Source organism: Epinephelus fuscoguttatus, linkage group LG22 (genome assembly GCF_011397635.1).
Source record: "Epinephelus fuscoguttatus linkage group LG22, E.fuscoguttatus.final_Chr_v1".
In the NCBI taxonomy this organism is placed as follows: Eukaryota; Metazoa; Chordata; class Actinopteri; order Perciformes; family Serranidae; genus Epinephelus; species Epinephelus fuscoguttatus.
In genome coordinates, this window is record NC_064773.1 from 2,350,162 (window position 1) to 2,367,943 (window position 17,782).

Here is a 17,782-nt window from a genome sequence, read left to right on the forward strand (position 1 = left end):
CAGACATAGAAATAATTCTTTGGACATTTTATTAATGATATTTGGGAAATTTTATCAAAATAATTTCAGACAATTTATATTCATTGGTTGGACATTTTATGAATGATTGTCGAATTATTTATCAACATTTTTTTGGAGATTTTACCAATATTTCGGTCAGTTGGACATTTTATATCTGTCAGACATATTATTGATAATATTTCAGGACATTTTATAAATATGTTGGAACATTTAATTGAGAATTTTTCGGATATTTAATATTTTTTCAGACATTTTATTAATTTTTTCAGACATTTTATTGATCATTTTTCGATTATTTTATGAACAATATTTTTCTATTTTGAGCACAGATCTGAGTTCTTAAATTGCTGTTGGGGTTCTTCTTAATTTACTTTGAAAAAATGTCTGATTTTCGTGAGATGTTGAGTTTCTGACTGTCAGAGATTGTGGTTATTGACTAACCTTTTAGCTGTGTGCCACTGCCACATATTTCACTACGATGTTACTTCCCTTTTGACTGAAATAAATTGTCAGTACTGAGATTTTAACATTGCACGGTATGTCTTTCTTAACAATCATGGCCTTGCCACACACCTTATTAAATGTAACTCATTCAGTGGATTTCAGTACCAACATACAACACACAACTGTAGCAGAACAACTGAAATGATGTCATCACGACAGGCATCTGTGTGACATCTGAGTGGGAAAGCACACTTTGTTAACCCCCCAGTATTACACCGGGTTGTCTTCCCGCGCAGTTGTCAGCTCTCCAAGGTTTGTCCCTGGACCTTGTGTAGCTTTCTGGCAGGTGGCTCCCCCAGATCCTCCTGCTTGTCTGCCTCTCCTCTAAACACCTCCTGCAGCTCCATCATCACCATGTTCTCGGTCTCTGCAGCAGTGATGTGCGAGACAAAACAATCTTTATACCTTAAACAGTGAAAACAATAATCTTACACTGGTAGAACATGAGCTCGTCTTAAATTATTATAGTGAGTGTGAGTACTTTACCTCCTAATCACTTATGGTGAATTAGTGAATTAGTTTTGGGGATGCCCCACGTTTGAAGCACATGCCCAAACACACCTGCGATGGCTTGGCTAGTGTGTGAACCTGAAACTGTTATGCATGTAGGACCACTGTCTGCTCTTGGATCCACTGTGCAGTTCAGCTGATGAGAGACACTGGGCTGACACTGCTGGTCTAAGTATCAGTGGTGAAGCTGATGGCCCAAATGTCCTGCAACAGGCTGCTGATGTGCTTTTTCCACAAAGTGGTGCAACTTTGGTAACACGGTGTCTGTGACATGGTGACGGCTGGGAGTCTCATACCTGGGCTTCAGCACACTGAGAAGACCTCGACATCCCGTATCATCATCAACTGACAATGGCTGGTCAAGCACTGGGTGAGTGCCTCTGTTACTGTCTCTGGACATTTTCTCCCACTTCCCAGCATCTGATGCAAAGTGGGCTGTTGCTGTTTCCCGCTGCTAGTGTTAGCGTTAGCATTAGCAAACTCCTTGAACTTGTTGTGGTGTTGGTTCTTCAGATCCTTTGTCAGATCACTTGTGTTGACGGAGTGTTGTCCCTCCTCTTGACAGTTTAGCAGAGCATAGTTTTACATTTATCTTAAAGAAATCCTCAAACTGCGGACATTGTACGTATTTTTACAGACAGACTATGGTCCGCTCCTATGGTGTTGCTAGGCGGAATTGACCTATGGCTAAGCCACGCCCCCTCCACTCACTCAGACAAACTATCAGCATTCAGTGCCCGGCGCTATGGCAGGTGTCACAGTACACGGCATTTCACAGTAGGCAACTGATGATTTTTGGGGACATAACGATCAGATGTCATTGAGAAGTACCCAAAAGGGCCTAAACTACGCATTGGAGGGATATATTCATCATTTTATTGTTGAGAAGGTCGATGAAAAGCTTAAATTACAAGCCAACATTTACAGGTCACAGTGTACGCTTGTGAACCGCATCTGGTTGCTGTCACCATCAAAGACAACAAGTTAAAGTGCCACTGAAGTTAAGGTTTTTGGCTCAGAATATGAGAAAAGGATAACGGCCTTTTTACCATCTTTACCAAGAGTGTCTCTCCGTTAGTTTGGTGCTACAGTATTTACACTGAATCATTCAGCATAACGTTTGCCAACCTTTGTTATCTCTGCCATTACAGATAAGTTAATGAAGCTAAGCTCCAGAAGTTAACGTTAGCTTAACTAGAGCCCTTTGGACAACAGCTAACAGCAAACAAGGTGACATGATGAACAACGCAGCTAGGAGCTAACGTTAGGCTAACTTTAGCTAACGTTAGCTAGAGATGTTAAAGATAACTTTATATTTCTTTCCAGCAAAGTGACAATATGTTGCCTCAAACACAATGTTGACTTACCTTAGAACAGATGTAGACATCATTGTTAATCTTATTCACGTTGAGTTGATGTTGTGGTCTAACGTTACCACACAACTTTATCCAAAGGAGACACTTTTCTCGCTTGAGATGTGGTTTAAAGTGTAAAAAATACGTACTGTAACGGAGTTTCAGGAGTAAAAGTCAAGAGGGAAAGCCTGTCCCCTCTCAGTAGATTTAGAAAATACAGAGTATTCAATGTTTTATATAAGGGTTTTACCAGAGATGTACCAATACCACTTTTTCCTTCCCGATACCAATTCCGATCCCTGAACCTTAGGTCTCTGCCGATACTGAGTACCGATCCGATATCAGCACATAAAAAAAAATGGATAAGATATGAACTGTTGTATGTCTCAACTCCTAAAACTCTGTGTAAAATATTAAGAAATAAATACATAATAGTAGAAAGAATGCCATAAAACTTTTTATTTTATTATTATCCAGTGTTGACACAGATCAAGACACAGGTTAAAGTGCAGCCACACAATTTAGTAAAAAAGACATTTTAAAGGCTACAGTAGAATGCTTTTTAAACTCCACTCCGTTTCTGTTGTGTTTGCCTGTAGCGTGCGTATGCGTAATGACGTGAGGCATTACGTGATATCGGATTGGTCATAGGCTGTACTCGCCGATATCCAATACCACATTTTAGGCAGTATCAGAGGCATCTTCGATACTGGTATCGGTACAACTCTAGGTTTTACAGTGTTTCTAAACTGCACGCTCCTTTTGCCGAAAGCACCTAAGCGCACTGAATCCATCTGCAGCCCCAACAGCCAATGGGAATTCATCCCTGCCAGCTCGAGACAGCTACATTTTTTGCCAAAGTGCGTTGTCTGAGGAGAACTTGAAAGACTGACACACGAACAGCAACGGTAGCTGCTAAGTTATGAAGCTGTTGATGGTGGGAGTTCAGTTCGCTTGAATTTCCTCAAACATTGGTGGTGTCTTTGACATATCTAGTCTTGTTAAAATAACATTAATCTTGATTGTTTGATGATTTTGTGTTTATTATAGCATTGTGTACTGTGTGTTAAAGCTAGCTAGCTAACACGCTTGCTAGCTTGTTAGTAATGTTAATGTTAGCTTACCAGCTAGCCTTGGTAACAGCCTGATATGGTAGCTAGTATACCAGCCAAGGTGTTAGCTAGCCGTTATAGACATAGATTAGCAAGCCTTGCTGGTTTAATTTAGTCAGAGATATTAGCCAGTTACTCTATGTGAAGGTTTTACATGAGATGAACTAACTTCTGACAGAGGATTGAAAGCTTTAGACTAGCTAACGCTACCTAGTGTTATTTTCATTAGCTAGCTTGTTCTCATGTCTGTATGCACAGTCTATTATAGTGAATAGAGAATGCTGCGGATAATTACAGGAATAGCTTCACAGTTGTATGGCTGTAGTCTCCTGGTCGACTCGTCAATTATTTGGTTGCTATGCTCTCGTCTGACCAAATTTTCATTAGTCGAATAATCGCTGTGGCTAAGTTACCTGTGAAAACACCCCCTTTGTTGACAGAAAGTTGAACTCGCCCACCCTCACGCTCAGCGTTGCGGTGACGCAGACCTCCTGTCAGTTTCTGTAAGCTGAGACCATTTCCCTCAGTGGAAATGAATCTTGTATTTACTTTAATTTCACAGATAAGTAACATTAAATTGTGAAGACAATAAAGCCTCCACTAAAATAGATAGCATTTTAAGTCTTGTGTGTGATTTATCCTTCAGGGATTTATACTTTGGGATTTATCCTGGTTTCATGTGAGCAGAGGAAATCTCCGCTCATCGCTAGGCTAATGTATACAATGTAAAATGCCATAGGCTGGCGCTAATAACGTTAGCATGTTGTATTTGCTTGGAAAACGTGTTTAGTACATAATCAGTAGATCTTGGTAATCTTTTTTTTAGTGTAGCTTTCATGGTAATGCGTAAAATCAACTGAGTTAATCTGAACAAAGTGTATCCTACATTATTGTGCAATGCAGAAAAGCATCATTTGTTTATATCTCTAATGATTATCTTAATTTTCCGAACATGGGGATGCAGGTGGGGTCCGCGTCCGTTGTCCGGAGCCCATCCACCCACATCCAAGGGTTCCACTAGTAAAAACTGTCCATTTCCACCACTGACTTTAAGGAAACAGAATAAAGTAGAATTTCAGTCATGCATTATCATTTATTCTGGGAAAACAAAGGATGAATCTAATCAGTGTGTTTAATATGAGCAATAATCAGAGGAGCATGAAAGGAGACCACTCCCTTGTCGTACTCCACAAACAGTCCCACCTTCTGAGGGCGCCAGTTGGGACGGATCACACCAGGGATGCATGATATTGGATTTTTTGCAGATACTCAATATGGCGATATGTGACAACTCATTTACTGATACCTATATCGATATATCCACTTTTTCCCCACCTAATTTCAGGGATCATCAAGTCTCTTCTGTAGTGGCATTAACATCATGTTATACAGACATACTCTTGACATGACGGCCCTCCAGCAGATGGCGACATGAAATACTTTTCAGTGAACGTAATATTCATTCATTGTGCAAAATAGGAAAAATCATGTTGGCTGATTCTGATAGTTCATTATAAAGCCAATATCGACTGATAACCAATGACGTGCTGATATTATTGTGCATCCCTAGACAGGGTTTTTATCATTGGCACTATGCTCATCTCCGTCCCTCAACCATGAAGTCCAGTAGTGATTCTCAGGACTTGTTGTGATTGGTCTCTTCCTTTTGATCAACTCTTTGGCCATTCCAACACACACATCTGTAAATTATCTCAGGGTTGAGTAGTAGCGTCCTTCTCACATCACCACAGCGGACGTGTTCTCGATCACCAGGCCGGGTGAAGTTAGGATCCAGAGTCACGTCCACTGCAAACTGCTGGGCACCCTTCAGCTCGGCTTGCTTTCTTTCATGATCGTCTTTGAGAGCACCAAAATCTGTCGGCCTGAGGTCTAAAACAAGGCACACAGAGACACACACACACGATGATAAATATAATAAAGTTAAATGTTAAAGCTTTATCTAAAAGAAATCTCAAGTTTTAGGTTAGTTTTGTGTGTTTATAACTTCAGCAGAGGTTATAATTGTATCATTTGTAAGCTTAAAGCAATAGTTTGACATTTTGGGGACTTTCTTTCTTGCTGAGAGTTAGATGAGATCAACACCACTTTCATACCTGTCTTAAATATAACGCTACAGTCAGCAGCCTTAGCTTAGCTTAGCATTACAAACTAAACAGTGGCCTGGCTATGTCCGAAGGGAACTGGGGGTTATGTTCAGGACTTCTTGGCCCTGGTCATGAATGTATAAAGAGAACTGGACACAGCGTTGGAGGCGGAGCCCTGTTCAGTCTTATAAAAGTTGCTCAGTGATGCGTGACGCCAAAAAGTCTGACTTCTTTGTGTAAAATTACCCGATCTTCCACCTTGCTTCTGCATTGTCGGGGCCATAGAGCAGGTGTAGAGACTTTTGCTGGCCGAGTGTCTGACATCCAGGTTTAGCCCTCTGCTAACTTGAATTGGGATAAAATGATTAAATTGGCTCTCCTAGACTTTTTAAATGATATCGGGTTGAATGGATCAAATCCCAATAGTGAGGGTTGAGATGCTCCGCTGATATACAGACGTCTCTTTTACAATGTATGTCTATGAGAAACTGTCTTTTTGGGCCCCATGGTATCACCTGATGGACCTGGAAGTTGTATTTCCACGGTTTTGCCACTATGTCAAATTGGCCTCAAAGCTCAGCGCTGTTTTTGGGGGGCTTGGCCTGCGTACAGCAACTTCCTGGAATCTTGTTGTCTGGGTGAGGTTGCCAGGCAACCAGTGGTTCAGTGTTTTTGTACAGATTGAACAAACTCTTCCTACGATGTAAAGAAGGGTTTGACCCTTGGAGTTAAATATTTTAAGTGACACAAAGCATATACAGTGACGGCAGATAATATCCCTGAATTCATGTGACTGGAGCGCCAAAAAATAATAGATATTTTTACTTAGTCATGTGACAAGTCTTCTTCCGTTTCCATCTTCCTGCAGCAATTCTGCTAGTCATAGTGTGATGGGAAGCTAGTCGTGACATAAATGTAAAAATATGGACATTAGGAGGTTTTTAAACGTTCCAAAGGACACAGACGGACAGCAATCAGGATCCAACACTGTAACAACGAACACCCTCAATGACAGGCCAACAGAGACAGCAGCAAGCTCGCAGCCAACTTCGAGCAGCTCTGGAGCAGCGTCACTCTACTGAAGAGTAGCGATCAACTATGGGGGCGACAAGATTTTCGTCCCTTGCGCTACTTCACATTGAGAGCGACATCACAGCGCAGCTGTCACCTGAGACCATAGTGGACGTATACGCAGGGCGAAAACAGACGTTTACTTCTCCACTAGGACATTTCGCAATGTAAGTTAAAATCTGCTTTGCAATTTAAGGCCTGTGGTGTTTATTTAGTATTTATGAGTCGTAATGCACCGTTGTATGTAAAATTGTTATGCTTCACCCAGTGTGGTAGGGTCAGACCTCGAAACTGTCTAGGCCTATAGTTGGATTTATTTATTTTTTTTTTGCACGAATCTCAAACTCTGCCTGTGGTTTGACCTTTGACCTCAAAGCTTAACTCCCCCATAAGCCAATTTTTTCCACTGATTACATCTTTGCATTTGAAGAAACCATAAACTGTATAAAATAATGGGTGTGGCCAACTTTTGTTTTGAAGAGTTTGGCATTTAGGAGATCACCATCTTGGATTTTTGGAGCTAGATTTGAACATATTTGTAAGTGAGGTTGGAGCTAACCCTACTGCTAGCTGTTAACTTTGTTAACTTGGTGCATTTACACCCTATGGTTTACTGTGATCATGCTAATGCTAATTTTTGTTAGCAAAAAAACATTAAAACAGTCTTCATACTAGGGCTGTAATGATTAGTCGACTAATCGGTGACTAATTGGCTTTTAAAATAATCGGTGACTCTTTTAGTAGTCGACTAATCCGTTTGAGTCTTTTCATAGAAAAGTACTACAAAAGTACCCAAAATACTCTTATTGAAGCTTCTTAAGTTCAAATACTGGCAGCTTTACACACTCTTCTATGACGGTAAACTAAAACCCTTTGGCATGAGTACGAAACAAGACATTAGATGGCATAATTTTGGGGTTTGGGAGAGACAGACCAACATTTTTCAACATTTTAACATTTTTTGATAAAATGATTAGTGGACTAATCGACAAAATAATCAACAGATTAGTCGACAGTGAAAATAATCGTTAGTTGCAGCCCTACTTCGTACCGGTAAACTGAACATCTGACTCTTGAGAGCAGTGGTTGTCAACGTTTTCATGTAGTAGACCCCTACTTTGATACTGTGCTGAATCAAATTGTGAAAATAAACCATTCCCCATTTTTCTGGGGACCCCCTGGATCTACCTCAAGAACCCCAGAGGGTTTCTGGACCCCTGGTTGAGAACCACTGCCTTAGAGGGTATTTTAGTACAACCAAACTGAACACTGAACAAGACTTATTCAGACAACCAGAAAGTTAGAATTAACTTTAATGAACTGAAAACACGCTGAAATAGTGACAGCTACGCTTATAATCTGTGAATATGGGGTTACGTCATGGTTACGGCACCTAACCACTGTTATTGCAGTCGTAGTGACTTGTCAACAGACTGCACTCACCTGTCACTCAAAGCGGCCAGGATGTAAATTATGTGTAAGCCTTACTAAAATGTAAACGGGTGAGTTATATAAACATTAATCACCCATACAGTTTTCACAAATATGTTAAAGAGATCAAAACAGTTTCTTGTTCCGGGCTGTGAACATGCTTATTTCTGCTGTAAAGTTTGGCATGTTAACATGGAGGTCTGTGGGGACTGACTCACTTTCTGAGCCAGCCTCAAGTGGACATTAGAGGAACTGCAGTTTTTGGCACTTCAGCTTCATTTTGCAACACTGGAGGTGTCCGTTTGGGACGAACCTCTCCTGGAACGTCCAAATTATTGTCTCGGTGCTGTCAGTCTTTGTCACCTTTGTCACAGTTTGTGGACCATTACCTCCTGATAGTTGTATTTTATAGATTTTCATCTCTTTACCTTCCCCCAGCTTACCTTTTGAGCTCAGGCAGGAGTTTTTCAAACCCTGCACCAGATCAATCCTGCTGATCTTCTCTAAGACCGTCATGGTTTCCTTCACGGCTCCATTGCCGCCATATTTTTGTGCCATCAGATCCACTGTGTCCTGCCTGTCCGCCTTCTCCAGCTGAGCCGCTGAGATGTTATCCTGCTTCAGGAACCACTTGAATTTCTTGAACTCATCGTCTTTTAATTCCTCTAGAGCTTTCCAGAGCTTCACTGGAAAATTCGCCATTTTGGCTCCCTGATAAAAATTCAGTGAAATGTTCAGTCTTGAGGTCGTTAATGTCTGTTGGCCCAACAAGCTGCGGACACAACACTGATACATCATTACCTTATATGCTCCACTGTGTTCACCAGTAAGTCTCTAACTGTGTCTGTCTGCTGTTTTGTGCAGATCAGGTCATGTACATTGGCTTTTTACAAGACTGTGAACAAATATCGTGTATTAATGTCTGTATGTGGACTGTGAACACATACAGACATTAATGAACATATATGGACTGTATTATGAAAATGTAACTGCAGTGAGTTACGAGTTTATGTGTTACGACTTTGAGGGATAGAGTGTCCAGATATCGACTCTATGCACTTTGTGAAACAGCTAGCTTTATGCTAACATAACATGCTGTTCTGTGAGCTGCCTGTAATGAGCCAAATGTATGACTGACCACTACATATCCTGTTCCGGTTCAGAGAATAAATGGCGGTGTAAAAGGACAACGAGCCTCCTCATTATTGACCACACAACACAGTTTCCAAGGGTTGCTCACCAGCAGTTATAGCGAGGCTTAACTCTGTTTGGTTATATGTGCACACCAAAAATTCAGCCATAACTACTCCAAACAGAGTAACTCCTCGCGTTTGTGAGGTCACTCCAGCGGTAACTTTCTGCAACAACTCAAATCTCGCAAGACGTGAGATTTCAGTGTGTTTTGACTCGCCACAACAAACATGTCCGAATTTTTACCCGATTTTGACCAACTGGATCTGGATGAGCCATTTGAATGACTGCCCGTATTTATGTGAACACGGAGTACACGGACGTACATGGACGCAGAGCTCATTGTAACTGAGGAGCAGACGAGGAGAGAGAGGGAGCAGCAACAGGCAGAGAAACATGTCTGAATCCAGCTTAAGGTAAAGACGGACGTTCATTTCTCCTTTCCGTTATGTCATCGGATAATTATACTAACAATCCGAGCCTATCTGTGTGGGAAAAAAAAGCACTTTAGTGGACGTATTTTGACGTTGTTTGACGCTGTCTGAGTGCCCTATTATTTAATATAGCATGTGCTCACGGGCTGCAGGCAGGTCAGCCCGAGCTTCATACTGGAGAAATGTCACATATTGAACATCCTATCACTCATTTAGACAAAAGTAGATTGGAAAATAGGGCCCAGGTTGAAAAAAACATTAGTTCCCCTTTAACAGAAGGAGGAGCACCTGTTTCTGTGACACTATTTAAAATCATGCCATTGGGATTTCTAAAAACCCCGGTATATCGTAATACCATGATTCCACCTAAGTGTAATGGTTCTTACACATTTAGAAACTGAAAAAAGAAGTAAATCTTTCTTTCATTTCAGAACCAGAACTGTTTCTTTGTTTGAATTTGTTTATAACTATTTTACTAACTTTAATATTTTTAAAGGAGCTCATCAGAGGATGTGTCACTCAGGTACAGCTCCATCATTGCTAAAGTCAAAAACATCATATTTAATGATGGTAGTTTTTATAAATTAAAAATTTTAGGGGCGTTGGTGGCTTAGTGGTAGAGCAGGCGCCCCATGTACAAGGCTGTTGCCGCAGCGGCCCGGGTTCGACTCCAGCCTGTGGCCCTTTGCTGCATGTCACTCCCTCTCTCTCTCCCCCTTTCACACTTGTCTGTCCTATCAAATAAAGGCTTAAAAATGCCCCAAAAAAATCTTTAAATTAAAAATTTTAGAAATCAGTGAAATTCCTACTGAACCGTGACACCACTGTGTCATATGAAACTGAACTGTGTGAACAGTTACACCCCTAATTTTCACTGTTTTGATACTTGTTAGAATGCTTATTAAGAGAAAGGGAGATGTCTCTCAACAGTTAAATCTTTACTATCTTTACTGCTCTTTACAGTGTAATGATGGTCTGATTATCCCAGTGAAATTATAAGTTATCTACCATTTTTTCGATCTTCTGATTTCTTTTTATCAATAAAGTTTTCTTCTTAAGATGTAAACATCTCATTTAGTTTTAGTTTAGTTTTAATTTAGTCTTTTTCTAAATTCAACAACTCAAATACACACAAGGAAAACAAAACAAACAATATTAAGTCATAACTTGTAAAGCAGAGACAAAAAGGTGCAGGTTGAAGCTTTAGTTTAATGCACCCTCCCTCTTTACATTCATTGTGTTGTACTGTTAGATTTTAGATTTAAACACTGAAAATATAAGAAACCTTGTGGGTAGTAGCAGTTGTCATAATATTAATAGTTATTTTTATTATTTAAGGAGACAAAACTAGAAAAAAATACTCCTCCAAAATTAAGAGTCAAAGAGGACCACATCTACACCTGTCAGAACACGTCTACACCTGTCAGAACACGTCTACACCTAAGACCAGCAGTCCTGAGTAAACTTCTGTTCTCTCTCTTTAATAAAGAAACACTGATACAACTCACCAAGAATTCAGCACCGAGTTCTTCAAGTGCAGAACAATGAGTTTGTGATCCTCAGTCAGGGAGAAGTGAAAGTTGTCTTTTCCTTCACTTCCTCTTCTTCCTGTGGAACTTTCAGTCTGCCTCCACTTAAAAACTCTGATTTGCTTTTCTCACAAGCTTCTCATCATCTTTTGGTTTTGCACTGTTTTTCTCTGGTTCCTCATTGAGGTGGACTCCACGTGAGCTCATACACAAGTCATCAGACCAGCTCATGAATAAGACTTGCTGGAAGATATTCTTCCTCTTCTTTAATAGAATTATACCTTCGTCAACTAACTTACTACGATAGTTTAAAGCCTCTGGAAACCCAAATCCACAATAGCCTTCTAACTATGTAATTTAGGGTCTTATTTACATAATATTAAACATGTAAAACAATTAGAAATCAGTTTCCATCCAAATTCGAAATATCTGTCTTTTACGTTTTTGTACATTCTTGAAATTGGGTTTGATTGGGCAGTGGTTATTTCTCAGATTTATTACGCAATAAATTCCAAACCAATCATAAATCATCTGTCAGTTGTCTCATCCCGCCCCCCAGTGGCAGCGCAACAAAACCTTTCTGCTCCAGCTAAATCTGCTTCTTTGAGTCTGAGCCAACTCGTCTCTACATAGCCTTTGCGATTAGCTACCCAACTAACTTTATATAGCGTATCTAGCTAGCTAGCTAGCTATCGTTAGCGATCTAACTAGCTAACGTTATCTATCTTTCCATCTAGCTATCCATCGATCTATCTATTGATCAATCATACCCGTTTCTGCCGTCCCCGGATGCACACCCTCTGGTGAGGACAGGTCATTTTTTTATTTTCCAACCGAGGAGGAGTTAGGGGGAAACTGGACCGCGTTTTTAGTGAGCCGTGGTGGAGTCGTCCAACAAAACTCCCGCATATGCAGCGCTCATTTTACCCAAGACCGGTTCGATAATTTCACCCAGAAAACTATGGGTTTTGCAAAAAGGCTGCGTCTGGCACCTGGAGCTGTACCCTCTCTGCCGCCACAGACATCACATGCGGCGAACATGGAGACTGATAAGGTAAGTCTCTAAGTACACTGTTATACTGACAACATGGTTAAGCATCTTGCCTATCTTGTCTGTAAACAATAACACAAGGACTTGTTATTCTGATGACACTGACATGGTCATTTTAGAGGGCTGCATTGGGACAAATATTGCGGGAGCGGGCAGTTTGGACTTTGCTGTGGGCGAGAACGGGCGGCTAAAAAAAACCCACTGCGGGATCTTGGTGCACGTGCATGGGCGTTTCCACTCTATATTTATTCATAAATGGACAAATATACCCTGAACCAGCTTTCATACCAATTTGCCGCTTGCTCCACCTGTCTGTCTGTAAGCTCCATCTGTCATGAGACAAACATGAAAGAAGACGTGCAGTTTATTGTGTTTCACCGGCGACGAGCTGTCATTATGGGCGACTATTACGCACGGCTGCGCGCTCTTTATAACTCACTGTGAACCTATGTTGCATAATAAAGATTTGCCCCCTCGTAATTTTTAACCGCCCCCTCAGTAACTTCATCCTGGCGCCGGGCTTGCCCTAACCTCAATCACTGCATGATTATATAAAGGTAGAAAAGTAAATAAATAAATACAGAGGAGGAGAATAGAATATGAAACAGCCTTTATTTCATTAAAAACTAAATGAAAACAACCGAATAGGAGTGCTATTCCTGACCAGTGCGTCAAAAGACATGCAGGCCAGGGAAACGAAACAAACAACCCCATGAATCTCTTTATTAATTGCCTATAAAATGACGTGTTTTCTCCTGCGGGACGGGAGAAAACACAAAATCATCGATCTTTATTATTGTGCGGGCATAAATTCTCAGAGTTTTGCAGGAGTGGACATACACATTGCTGGTGCAGCGGGAGTGTAATACACACGGGGTTGCGGGCGGTAATGGTCAGAAATTCGGCAGGAGCGGGTTGAAGAAAACAGTCCCACGCAGGGCTCTAGTTGACATCACTTTTGAGAGATAAACTAATGATTTGGAGCAAGTTACAGGCTTTTGCAGGTAATCAATTTTGGTACTGTTTGTGCAAATTGTTGTTAGAAATGCACTTAGTGTTTTGCAGATGTTTTGCAAAAGGATGATTTGAGAAATGTACCAAAGCTACTGATGATCACAGACGTCCTCCACAATTATTACAAATTGCATTAACATTTAGCCCCAGTGATTTGTACTTAACATAACAATCTGTCATAATAACATTACACATATAGTGTAAGATGCGCTCTCTCAATGTTGGTGTATGGTGCTAAACAAAAACTTCATGTAATTGCATCAAAAATACCCAGAAGTAAGGAGGTAGCACACACAGATCTTCAGACAAAGTTGCCATTTCACGTCTTTTTGCTGTCATTTTCATGTTGGTTTAAAGATGTGAGACCTTAGAAAGTTAATCATGTGACTCTGAGTAATCAGTGACACTAATCGGACACACCTGTCAACTCCTATTTGCATGACATGACCTCCACTGTCTTTCATGCTCTTATGAAGGCCACTAGGCCCGAAACGTTAGCATGTTTATTTGACATGGCCGAAATAAATTGGTGAAATGGAGATTTGTTAACTTTCTGTGTGTGCTACCTCTTTACCTCTGGGTATTTTTGATGCAACTTTACACATATCTCAGCTGAAATTAACTTTGTAGGTAGTCTGTGTTAACTATGATAACGTCAAGCATGTTGTGTATACTGAAGTTAGCCTAATTTCAGAATTATCTTCCACCTGCACAGATTGCCTCTGCGGCCGTACCACCCCGCACCAAAATGAGTGTTGGCTGCCAGTATGAGGTTCAGCCTGAACCTTGGATCACTAGCCGGGAGATTGGATGCCAGACTGATATAGCCCAGCGAAGCAAGTCTGTGAGCACACAGCTGTCCAAAGGAACCTTGGAGAAAAAAAGGAAGGTGTGAAGGCGGCTTCTCTTGTGACTGACCGACACCCACAAGTTCAGAAGTACCTTAGGGAGCAGAGACCAGACATCATACACTATTATGACGTATGGCACGTTGCAAAAGGTATCATAAACAATAAAGAATTGTTATTGATAGGTTTATATTTATCATAGTTTACATAATTTATTTTTACATGTGTCATGAATGCATCCCACAGGCATTAACAAAAAAGTGGAGGGAGTCGCGAAGGAGAATGGATGTGAGAAAGTAAAGAAATGGCAGGCAAGCATCAAGAACCACCTTTACTGGTCAGCTGCAAACTCCTCAAGTGGGGGAGAGACTGTGGCCAAGTGGACGTCCCTGATGAACCACATCCAAAATATCCACGTGCATGAAGATCCTCTGTTCCCTGCCTGCCTGCATGGACCTACCACAAGCACCTCAAAGTGGCTAAAGCCGGGTATGCACTGAATGACAATTCACTTCAGAAATTAAGTATTTAGCACATGCTTATATTTTATGTGTTTCTATGCATGTTTTCAATATTTCTCTTGTTTTCATGTCTTTACAAAAATCTAGCCACCAAACCATACTACAGGCTAGAAAAAGTGCTGGAGAACAAGCGTCTTCTCAAAGACATCTCCAAGCTCAGCCCACTGCAACAGACATCTAACCTGGAGGTGTTCCACAGTGTCATCCTGAAGTTTGCACCCAAGAATGTGGCCTTTTCATACCATTGTGCAGGTAGATATAAATATACAAATGTTACAATGTCCACTAAGCCAGTGGTTCCTAATCCTAGACTTGGGGACCCACTGTCCTGCATGTTTTAAATGTGTTCCTCTTCCAACACACCTGATTGGACAAGGACAAGGGCTAGGAGCTACTGCACTGCTGTGTGAGCTACTCAATAAAATGCCTTCATTTCAGGCTTTACCTGACTGCATTTCATTTTAATGAAAGTGCTGGCCGCTGCCAGGCGAAGACTGCTCAAGGAGACCTTAGATACAGAGTCTTCTTTCCCAAGGCCAAGAAGGGTGCACCCTCCGTTGAGCAAGTGAAAACGCCACAAACTTGTCGTGAGTAGAAAATGTTTATTAATAAATGTTTATTAACAATCAAATAATAATAACAAATAACTGTCATGAACATTTTACAAAAACATCATTTTATTTAGGCTGTGTTGATGAACTCCTGAACCTCCTGTTCAACGAAGTGCTCCATGACCCTGCTCCCTTCGTGGAACAACTGAAGGCAGTGTCAGTCCCAGAGCCCCTGTGCAGCCAGTACGAGAGGCCAGAGAAGGGAGAAGTTATCGCCAACTATGTCTCCCGCTTCAGTTGTCCAGGGATGGCCTGAAGCCCACATATTCATCCTCCTCATCTGGGTACTCGCGGTAGATTCTGAGCACCACACAGGAAGGTATGACCACCATATTCCGTCTTCCTAAATAGCCCCAGCGCCAGCTCACAAACTGCCTGTAGGCCAGGTAGCGGGCTCGCCTGTAATAAACAAGTATAAATCTTGTATCAGAAAACATAAAACATATTGTAACCCACCTCCTCTCCCTCCCTCCTTCTCTGTTTTGTCTCATAGTCTGACATCACCTAGGCTGCTGGAGGATGGACCACTACTTATCTGCCCTGGCTGCTTCGCTGCTTAGTTGATATAACATTTATTTATCATTTTTGCCAGATGGCAGCCGGATGAACAAGCTCTTGCTACCTCCAGCAATACAAACATTCAAATACTGCCATCTACTGGCCAAATTGATTAAGCTGTAAACTGTAGAGCAGCTGCAGACTGCACAGAACACAGCGGTCAGGCTTTTAACCAGAAAAAAACACATCATCCCGGTTTTAGCCTCTTTACACTGGCTTCTGTCTGTTGCAGACTCTCAGCTGAAGACTAAGGGAGACAAAGCTGATTCTAGTTTTTATTGTTTTATCTTAATTTTTTATGTTTCTCGAAAAGTTGAAATCAGAAAAACAGTTTTCCGGGCCTGGAAATTGTTTGGAATTAACAGAATGTTTAGGAAATTTTGAATGGAAGTTTTGAATACATTGTTTTGGGGCTACTGTTTCTTGTCCTCCTCCTCTCCTCCCCTACTAATACAACTTAAATGAAGTAATTGAAGTGGGATAAAATATTATGGAAACAATATGGAAAAGTTTTGAAAATTCGCTGATAAAAATGTGTGGGAACCCTGTTTAATGCTGTGTGTGTAGTTGTGCACACATGATAAAAGCAGTATTTGCATTTTTTTTTTTAATAAGGAGTTATGAACAAGGTGAATGCAGTATCAATTCCTGTATTATATTATGTCAGACATTGAATTATCCAATACTTACGCTGCTCTCTCTCTCTATTGGGTGGGGGTCCATAATTTGCCCTATACATATTTAGGGCATTTTGTAGGGTGTAGGGGTTGAGGCACACAGGTTCAAGCCCTGGATGAAGGGTCATGCATCTTGGAGGCTCTGGAAGCTCCTCACACCTATTCCTGACCTTTATTGTTTTGGTATGAACAAAAAAACCAAATGCTTAAGTGTAAAACATTTCAGCTTTTGGTTTTGTGTACATTAATGTTCACCAGTCAGACACTTGCCTTCCACAAACTAGAATCCAGGTGGATTTATTGCACCTTGCAGGATTGCTCAGTTTTCCAGTGAAATTCTAAAATATCACAACTTTTTGTGAACAATAGAAATGATCAATATTCATGACTAATTGACATCTATATAGTCAAGTTTAGTTTTACAAATTCAGATTCAAACTACTGTATAGCCAAATCATTCCTTTTCTCTTAAGGCCCAAAACTGTTAGTGGTTTCAGTAATTAACTACACCAAAAATAGCAACAAAAAAGTTATTTAACTACTTTAATCACTGCATATATGAATGTAGTTGAACTACCAACAATCAATTGCAAAATGTAGTTAAACTACTAGTTTAATTACTGTACTATTACTGTTTTTTCCTCAACACTGTATAAATGTTTTCTGTCCCTATGCCCAATTACTTGAGTTAGTTATAACAGAACATTGACTATGAGATTTGACAATGAATGAATGAAATGAGAATGAAATAAAGAATGAATTTGTTTATTATTGTTTATTGTATTATATTATGCTACACACCGCTGTAACCACCTGGCAGCAAATGTTTTCTGCCATTGTCGGCATCATCTGGCACTCTCCACACGAACACCTGCAATTACAAATATGGTTCGATTAGTCAGTACTGACTTCACAATATTCACCCTAAGTCAGTCATCAATGATAATATCTAAATTGTAACTCAAATAGCATGGTAAGTAAGACTTAGCCGGGCACATCAGCATTTTACAGTAGGCTACACACAGTACACGCTGATTGTATGAATACACGTCCAAGCGCAAAACTGACTCCTGCAAATATTTTGAGACTTGACTGAGTGGCAAAACTGAAAGCTCACTGGAATAATCAAGGTGACATGACAGAAAAATATCTTGATTATCTAAACTAAAACTTTTATTCACCAGAATGAAGACGTCAGATGACAGATTTTATAGAGCTCAGGACACCGGGCCCGGTGCC

At 40.6% G+C, this 17,782-nt stretch overlaps 1 protein-coding gene and 1 long non-coding RNA gene across 3 annotated transcripts; one reads left to right on the forward strand and one right to left on the reverse strand.

Annotated features, from left to right (window-relative positions):
* Positions 1 to 2,846: 2,846 nt before the first annotated feature.
* On the reverse strand, positions 2,847 to 11,468 carry LOC125883243 (uncharacterized). Of its 2 annotated transcripts, XM_049567493.1 has the most exons (3): positions 11,243 to 11,468; positions 8,553 to 8,820; positions 2,847 to 5,392 (listed from the first exon to the last, which is right to left on the reverse strand). In XM_049567493.1, exons 2-3 carry the CDS (start codon positions 8,809 to 8,811, stop codon positions 5,139 to 5,141), a joined length of 513 nt encoding a protein of 170 aa, XP_049423450.1. In that variant the 5' UTR covers positions 8,812 to 8,820; positions 11,243 to 11,468; the 3' UTR covers positions 2,847 to 5,138. The 2 variants fall into 2 exon arrangements, with proteins under 2 accessions (XP_049423450.1, XP_049423449.1); XM_049567492.1 differs by lacking the exon at positions 11,243 to 11,468 and having other exon boundaries at positions 8,553 to 9,607.
* A 3,371-nt stretch (positions 11,469 to 14,839) lies between these two features.
* On the forward strand, positions 14,840 to 17,211 carry LOC125883248 (uncharacterized). The gene is made up of 4 exons (XR_007448476.1): positions 14,840 to 14,949; positions 15,136 to 15,284; positions 15,383 to 15,627; positions 15,802 to 17,211. It is a non-coding gene; the product is annotated as an uncharacterized LOC125883248 (long non-coding RNA).
* Positions 17,212 to 17,782: the final 571 nt, after the last annotated feature.